Source organism: Babylonia areolata, chromosome 29 (genome assembly GCF_041734735.1).
Source record: "Babylonia areolata isolate BAREFJ2019XMU chromosome 29, ASM4173473v1, whole genome shotgun sequence".
NCBI lineage: Eukaryota > Metazoa > Mollusca > Gastropoda > Neogastropoda > Buccinidae > Babylonia > Babylonia areolata.
Window position 1 is genome coordinate 35,130,049 of NC_134904.1, and position 9,099 is coordinate 35,139,147.

General features: G+C 41.4%; 1 protein-coding gene across 1 annotated transcript in view; it reads right to left on the reverse strand.

The window, feature by feature from the left end:
* Positions 1-9,099, reverse strand: part of LOC143274831 (uncharacterized) — a 93,342-nt gene that overhangs the window by 7,406 nt on the left and 76,837 nt on the right. The window contains exons 6-8 of the mRNA XM_076578773.1: positions 7,946-8,074; positions 1,359-1,646; positions 125-308 (exon numbers count right to left, since the gene is read on the reverse strand). Of these exons, the coding sequence (XP_076434888.1) occupies positions 125-308; positions 1,359-1,646; positions 7,946-8,074 (601 nt within the window). The remainder of the gene's footprint in view (positions 1-124; positions 309-1,358; positions 1,647-7,945; positions 8,075-9,099) is intronic.

A 9,099-nucleotide genomic window follows, 5' to 3' on the forward strand; every position in this document is an offset into this window, starting at 1 on the left:
TGATTTCCCTGTCTACGAATGTTTCAGACAAAGAAGACATGTCAAACTGTAACAACATATTGGCAACATCTATGGAATAAAATTTTGTTCTTGTTCTTGTTGTTGTTGTTGTTCTTCTTCTCACCGTTTCTGTTTCTTGCCTCCCTTGCCGCTCTCCCCTCCTCTGCCGGAGTCATCGCCGTGGACAGGTGGCGGCACTGACTTGGAGCGACGCAGCTCTTCGTAATTGTCCAGCTTCCCGTACTGCGTCTTCCGAGGAGTGTTCAGGTAGTTCAGGTAGCGCTCGTACTCCTTCGGGGAGCGGTAGCCTGCGGGGGACACACAGGGCGGTGAGTGTACGGTGGTGAGCGAGTGATGGGTGATTACTGCTGTGGCCTTGGAGGATTTGTTTTTGTGTGGAAAACAAGATTTTGTTAAGCCATGAAGCATCGTCTTATTATTATTATTACTACTAGAATTAGTAGTAGTAGCAGTATAGTAGTAGTAGTAGTAGTAGTAGTAGTAGTAGTATCATCATAATTATTATTATAATTAATATTACCATCATCATCATCATTACCATTACCTACCTATCTATTGATATCATTATCATCATCATCATTATTATTATTGTCATTATCATTATTATCATTCAATTGATAGTGAAGACACTGGTGTCAAATGGTTTTTTGGTGGCAAAGAAATTGTCAGAAACACCCCAACATCTGACTGATTTGCACACATCATGTGCAACCTTGCAGCTCGGCATTTAGGACATTCTGAAGTGATTATTCAGTAACGGTACATGCAGTGTGTTCAAAATCGATATATACAGTTCTCTCCACTGTACTCCAATTCTAGCCCCGATAGCCGGGATGGAATAGCAGTTGCCTTCTCTTGCAGTCCAGATGGTCTTAGTCTGTGGACGCATGACTGGCTATTATCAGACATACGTGTATGATAGTCAGTCGTGTCCGACTATGACCATCAGAACAGCAAAGGATGCAACTGCTGTCCCCAACCATCTGGGCTAGAATTTGATTACGGTGGAGAGTGTCTTGCTCAAGTTACACTCCAACTCTCTCGGCCAAGAGGGTTTTAGGACAGTCGGCGTTGGGAATGGTTGGGATGGTTCCAAAGGCCAAGTAGCCCTAAAGGCTGCAGCACTAAGAGCCAGTGCAATCCTGCCTCCTAGTTTGATAGTCATAGTCCTTCACAAAATACTAAGCTGTCGATGATTTCCCATTGCAGTCGAGAAACCACTGATTATACAGCTCTCATTTTGCTGTTGGTCCGGCTGTAAAGCTTATGTCAATCTGTGATACAAGCTGAGCACTGGGCTCATACATAATCCTCATCACCATGATCACCATCATCACCTTTGCTGAGCTCCTTGAGGAGCAGCTGCTGGTACTGGTCCTGCTTCAGCTGCTTCATCTGGCTGGTGCTGTAGATGCGGGCGATGCTGTACAGGTAGCGCCGGCCCCCCTGGGAGATGTCCGGGTCGTTCAGCATCGGAGACATGGCCCGCAGTTCGCTGTCCACCCCAGTGGTGCTGGCCGCCGTGGTGGTGGCCGGACGGCGGGGTAGCCCCCTCCACCCGAGCACGGGGCTGTCCCCCGTTACCCGGCACGACGTGTGGCGACGGTGGTTCACGTGGCTGCCACCTGGAGGGATGAGGGGGAAGATGGGTGGTGGTGGTGGGGGAATGTGGGGGTTGTGATGGTGGTCAGGGTTGGGGGTGGGGGGTTGGGTGGGGGGCACAATGTGATTTTATTATTGCTTACTATTATTATTGTTGTTGTTCTTCTTCTTCTATTGTTGTTGTTACTGTTATTATTATTATTGTTAGTAGTAGTAGTAGTAGCAGCAGCAGTAGTAGTAGTAGTAGTAGTAGTAGTAGTATTGTTATTATTTTCATTGTTGTTTTTGTTGTTGTTCTTCTGTTATTGTCAATAATCATTATCTGATTATCATTGTTATCATCATCATCATCATCATCAATATCAATATCATCATTATTAACATCATCATCATTATCACTATAGTCATCATCATTGTTGTTCTTTTTCTTCTTATCATCATCATCACTGTTATTATCATTATCATTATGAGTAGTTGTTGTAGTAGTCGCCGTTGTAGTAATTTCATTAATCGCTACGCGATTAACTATATAATTATCATGTAGTCCATTTCGTGCTTGGAAGAAAACGCGACTTGAAATATATTCCATAAAACTTGGGGAAAGGGTGTGTACATGCAACTTTTCCTTTACGTCTGGAGCATGCTTGTCAACATGCTGAACTGTTTCATTTGATTTGATGTAAATTCATTCTCATTATTATCATTAGCAGTAGTAGTAGTAGTAGGAGGAGGAGGAGCAGCAGCAGTAGTAGCAGTAGTACTAGAAGGTGGCAATTCTCACGCGTAGACGAAATGACAGTAACATAAAGAAATACTGCAACCCATTTTCAGTGGCTTCCAACTCTGGGTATTTTGAGGATTACTTCACTCACATTTGATAGAATTACAATCAGTCGCCAAACTAACGTGCAGCCAACTTGCCAGATCTCCCCCCCCCGCCCCCCCAAGGAAAAAAAAAAAAACCGACTGCAATAATACGTTCATCCAGCTTATGCAAATCAGAAAGCCACGGCACTCTCTCTGTTGTGGGCACCCCCCCCCCCCCCAGAAACCATGCAAAGGTATGGCTTGATGTGACACTTATCGGTTCGTGTTCATGATATCAGTCATTCCGCGTCGTACTCTAAACCTAATTCTTCATTAGAAAGCTCGATAACACGCAACATGTCATTTCCTGCATTGCAAAACGCACGAAAAAAAATTTCCGGTTATTTAAATAGGTTCCAGAATTTTAGGATACTTAAAAAAAAAGAAGAAAAAAAAAAGGACATTGCCGCTGTTTTGATCAAATCGGGACACGTTCCTATCCAAACCCTCCACATCTAAATATAGTACAGAATGAAGTAACACAAGCCGCACCACAGAGTGAGGGGAAATGTAAGACAAATCTTCACACGGGAAAGAACGAAGATAAATGGCATCGACCTTTTGAGTCTGCGGCTGTATTTCAAGAAAACGTTGTTGTTTTTTTGGGTTTTTTTCCAGCTTTAACAGCTGAATAAGCTGTGGCTAGATTTCACTGTCACGTTTTAAACATATATCTGGCACACTGAAAACACAATTATAGACACTGACAAACCAACAGAGACACGTGTACGAGAACAAGTGAGGCATTGATAGAAATTAAGCGATCTCTGTGATGACGAGCGCAGAGGGGAGGATACAAGTGTAAATGTCACCACAGTTAATTATTTCCCTTTTCAATTTTTTTTTAGGGGGGACTGGAGGGCGGGGGGCGGGGAGGGGGGGGGGCGGCAGTGGGAGGAGGAGGTCAGTGTTTGTTGTCTAAAAAAAAAACCCACACTATAACAATACGTAGATGTTATACTAAAATAATGACACACATTCACACAAACGCACATACACGAGAGAGAGAGAGAGAGAGAGAGAGAGAGAGAGAGAGAGAGAGAGAGAGAGAGAGAGAGGGAACGGAACGGAATGGTTTATTCACATATATGCCTCAGCCCCACGTGAAGGGGTTCACATGAACATTGTGCAAACAAGTATAAATACGGATAACAAAACATATAATCATATTCATTTCACGAAACAGCAATTTCTCTATGTTTGAAAGCCTTATACAATTCACATGAACATTGTGCAAACAAGTATAAAGAGAGAGAGAGAGAGAGAGAGAGAGAGAGAGAGAGAGAGAGAGAGAGAGAGACTCTGCACTCAGTGTAATAATACGTAGATGTCATACTAAATGACACACATTTACACAAACGCACATACACGAGAGAGAGAGAGAGAGAGAGAGAGAGAGAGAGAGAGAGAGAGAGAGAGAGAGAGAGAGAGAGAGAGAGAGAGACTCTGCACTCAGTGTAACAATACGTAGATGTCATACTAAATGACACACATTCAAACAAACGCACATTCACGATATGTATATATATATATATATATATATATACAGAGAGAGAGAGAGAGAGAGAGAGAGAGTGTGTAACAATACGTAGATGTCATACTAAATGACACACATTCATACAAGCGCACATTCACGATACACAGCTATATATATATATATATATATATATATATATATATAGAGAGAGAGAGAGAGAGAGAGAGAGATTCTGCACTGCAACAATACGTAGATGTCATACTAAATGGCACACATTCAAACAAACGCACATACACGAGAAAGAGAGAGACAGAGACAGAGACAAAGAGAGAGACTCTGCACTGCTGCCGAATCACTTTGGTGGTAAGTGATCAGTACTGAGTAGTTGTTCTGATCCAAGATACGCAGGGGACACCACCTGCTAACCCCCCAGCTGACAACAAAAATTCGTTTGTGACACCAAATTAGGCATAAAATAGGAAAAATTCAGTTCTTTCCGGTCATCTTGTTTAAAACAATATTGCACCTCTGGGATGGGCACAATAAAATAAATAATGAAGCCTAATTATATGCAAACTGCATTTACTGTTATATTCATATTTTTTGTATTCTCTAAACTTGGCACTTTGATCTGATATTCGACCCAACAACAAGAGCAGTCATTATTATCATTTTTTGTTCAAACAGGAACTTCTTTTGCTAAGCATGGAAGTTTTATTTATTTTGTAAACGTTTGGGTGCAGATAGTAAAGAAGGGAAAATACTCTGTAATTAATGCTAGGGGACTTAATTTGCTTTAAACTGATCTTTCTCATCTTAAACATTACATTTTGAAATTATATTCAATGCATAAAAAGCTTGTGTGTTTTACTCTCAGTTACAAGTAAGTCTTGAAGGCCTTGCCTCTCTTGTTGACTGTAGCTTGATGAAGCCTTATGTACACGAAAGTGTGTCTTCACAAGTGACTGATGTTTGTAATTTTTTTGCATTCATTATCAGTTGTTTCGCTTGTCAATTTAACGACTTCTCTTTTACGAAGTCCTTTAAGTAATTTCCTGTAATTGTATTGAAAATTTTTTTTCAAATGTCACCCTCATTTCACCCTCATTTGCCCAGTTTCCCCCAACCCTCCATTCATTCACATCGCCCACCCCTTCTAACCGATAATACTCAAATGTATTCATAAATACTTTAACAAAATGTCTTCAATCACCGATATGTGTGACGGGACATTAAACAAAATTCCTCCTCCCTCTTCTTCTTCTCCTCCTCCTTCCTCTTCTTCTTCTTCTTTTTCTTCTTCTTCTCCTCCTCCTCCCTCTTCTTCTTTTTCTTCTTCTCCTCCTCCTTCCTCTTCTTTTTCTTCTTCTTCTTCTCCTCCTCCTCCCTCTTCTTCTTCTTTTTCTTCTCCTCCTCCTCCCTCTTCTTCTTCTTCTCCTCCTCCTCCCTCTTCTTCTTCTTTTTCTTCTTCTCCTCCTCCTCCCTCTTCTTCTTTTTCTTCTTCTCCTCCTCCTCCCTCTTCTTCTTCTTCTTTTTTCTTCTTCTTCTCCTCCTCCCTCTTCTTCTTCTCCTCCTTCCTCTTCTTTTTCTTCTTCTTCTCTTCCTCCTCCACCTCCCTCTTCTTCTTTTTCTTCTTCTCCTCCTCCTCCTCCCTCTTCTTCTTCTTCTCCTCCTCCCTCTTCTTCTTCTCCTCCTCCTTCCTCTTCTTTTTCTTCTTCTTCTCTTCCTCCTCCTCCTCCCTCTTCTTCTTTTTCTTCTTCTCCTCCTCCTCCTTCCTCTTCTTCTTTTTCTTCTTCTCCTCCTCCTCCTCCCTCTTCTTCTTCTTTTTCTTCTTCTTCTCCTCCTCCTCCCTCTTCTTCTTCTTCTCCTCCTTCCTCTTCTTCCTTCATTTCTTTCAGACAGCAATGGCAAAAGTTCAAAGAGTTAGCGTGGCCCCATCGTTACTTTTACAAAAAACAGGAGTACATCGATGAGGACTGTAAGAAGAGAGCACGTATCCACTTTCATGTGACCTTTTCGCCCTGTGCTCATTGCCCTTTCGTCAACCACTCCGTTACCTTTGCGAAACGATCAATGTATAGTACTCACCGGGCGACACCACAGAGAGAGAGAGAGAGAGAGAGAGAGAGAGAGAGAGAGAGAGAGGGGTGGGGGGGGGTGGCTTTGAAAATTGCATCGTCATTGCCTAGAAAGGTCACTGAACATGAGAGTATTACAACAATTTTACTGTCATGTCACCCCTTCACTAAACAACACAGTGGAAAACACGTAAAACTAAAGAAAGAAAAAAGAAGAAGAAAAAACAACAACAAAACAAACAAAACAAAAAGAAAAAAATACAAACACGCACACGCACACACACGTGCGGGTATACATGTATCACTGTTGTCTTTTTTTTTTTTTTTTGCGCTTAGAGTTGACTTTATTAAGATTTTGCGCCTTATAAATATTATTATTATTATTAGTAGTAGTATTTTTAAGTATTTATCTATTATTTTTTATTTATGTATTTTATTCATTTATTTATTTAAAATTTTTATTTATTTATTTATTTATTTATTTATTTTTATTTTATTCTATTTTATTTCATTTTAATTTATTTTAAAATTATTATTATTATTATTATTATTATTATCATTATATTTAAAAAAAAAAAAATTCTCAAGGCCTGACTAAGCGCGTTGGGTTACGCTGCTGGTCACCGGGCATCTGCTTGGCAGATGTGGTGTAGCGTATATGGATTTGACCGAACGCACTGTGACGCCTCCTTGAGCTACTGATACTGATATTGATACTGAATGTATCATCCTGTTCCCTAACCACCCTTCCCTCACCCACTGTATACCCCTTTCTCCCACCTCAACCCAACCCAACCCCCCCCCCAGCCCCTTCTACAACCAGTCTTATAACCATCATCATGTCTCCCAAACTGGGAGTCATCTAGGAAGGACATGGGCGCCGGTGGAAGAAGACTGACGACCTCCTCCACGCTGTCCTGCTGGCAGCTGTCGAGAGAAGATCCGGGAAGGGTCATCCCGTTCCCGTAACACCACTTAACTGAAGACTCAGTCAGACACCACGCGCACCCCGCAATTTTGTCGAAGAAATCCCCTCTGATAGGTACGTATGTACATGGGGTACGCCCAGGGAACTCAGAACTCATCTATTTGTCGTAAAATCCACCAAAGGAATTTTGGACATTAAAAAGTAGACACAAACAAACAAACAAACAAACACATAAAAGCAATGAACTGTAAGCACAAGGCCTGAGTTGAGCGCGCTGGGTTACGCAGCTGGTCAGGCATCTGTTTAGCAGATGTGGTGCAGCGTATACTGGAATCGTCCGAACCGGCGTTGGTATACGTAGCTAGCTAGTCAGGCATCTGCCAAGCAGATGTGGTGTAGCGTATATGGATGCGTCCGAACCGCACATATATATATATATATATATATATATATATATATATATATATATATGTGTGTGTGTGTGTGTGTGTGTGTGTGTGTTTCTTCTCAGAATATTGCCAGAAGACAACACTCTCGTTGCCATGGGTTCTTTTTCAGTGCGCTAAGTGCTTATTGCACACGGGATCTCGCTTTATCGTCTCATCCGAATAACTAGACGCTTAGTTCGGTTTTCCAGTCTTGGGAGGAAGGGTGAGAGCGGGACTGATTCGAACCCAGGCCCTCATGGGACTCGCTGTACTGGCAGCCGAGCGTCGTAACCATTGTGCCACCTTCATCCTAAGCGCGTTTGGGTTATGCTGCTGGTCAGGCACCTGCCTAGCAGAGGTGATGTAGCTGGATTTGGATTTGTCCGAACCCAGTGACGCCTCCTTGAGAAACTGAAAACTGAAACTGAAACCGAAACGAAGTGACGCCGCCTCCTTGAGAAACTTAAAAAAGAAAAAAACCCCAAAAAACCAAAAAAAAAACCTCACAAACAAACAAACAAAAAAACACCCGGCGGACACCTACCGTCAAACCTGACTGGGGGTCTCTGCCTGTTGTTGACCCAGCCGAGGTCCAGGTTGACCTGAGGCTTGAAGGGCTCCGTCACCGAGACCACGCACTTCCGGTGGTGCTGCCAGTTCACTGACGGCTCCTCTGCAAACAAGGCAACACCAACAAACAAACCCTCAACCTCAACCTTGTACCTTATTTTCAGTCCATCGTCGTCCCTCACTCAAGGCAAGGCATGGCAAGAAGTCTGTTTCATGTGCCCCCCTGGTGGTATTGAAACATGGTATTATATTAACAATTCTAAATATATTTCTGTTTAATAATTACGATGTAATAATTAATTGCAATGTTTTTAAAAGCGAATATGTGAAATGCCTTTATTTGAGAACATATGTTTATTACTCTTGTTTAATCAAGTAATCCGCGTGTGTGGGGTGGGTGGGGGTGGGGGTGGTGGGTGAGGGGGGGGGTGCGGGTGTGTGCTGATTATCTGGTTGCGGTTTTCCGCAATTTATCTTTATTCTTATCTTATCTGTCTATTATAATCAATGTGCAGTATAGTAGGCTATGTTTATAATTACATTCAAATAATGTTTCTTAATTCTTTCTGTTTTCACATCAAGAATACTAGTTATTACCTGCAGTGTGTGGATGTATGTATGAAACGGTGTATGTGATATTTTTTTACATTTGTATCTTCGTAATATTCGTAAAAGCTGTTGTTGACTTTTACAGTTATGGTCCCCTTGTTGTTTACTTGTCTATGTTGTGATAATGCACCTGAACAAATTTCTCCAGTTGGAGATAATAAAGTTATTCTTATCTTATCTTATCTTAACTGTTACACACACCTTATAAATAAACAAGAGTGATGTCATAAAACACAAAAAAAAGCCAATACGAGCAAACAAACAAACAAACTCCATTCTTCCAGATAATGTTATTTTCCCTGTCAATATACAAAGTTTTACTGGAAAACTGAAGACACTCTTATCCTTTTACTTGCTCTTACATTCTCTCCCGCCACAGCTGAGCAGTATGAAGGTGGTTTATTTAATTTTATTTATTTATTTATTTTTTATTCTTCTGTGAAATCAAGTGTGTGAATGCAAGAGGGTTTAAATTAAACTAAAAACGTTCCTTTGGATGAAGTATCTTTGTCAGAGTTG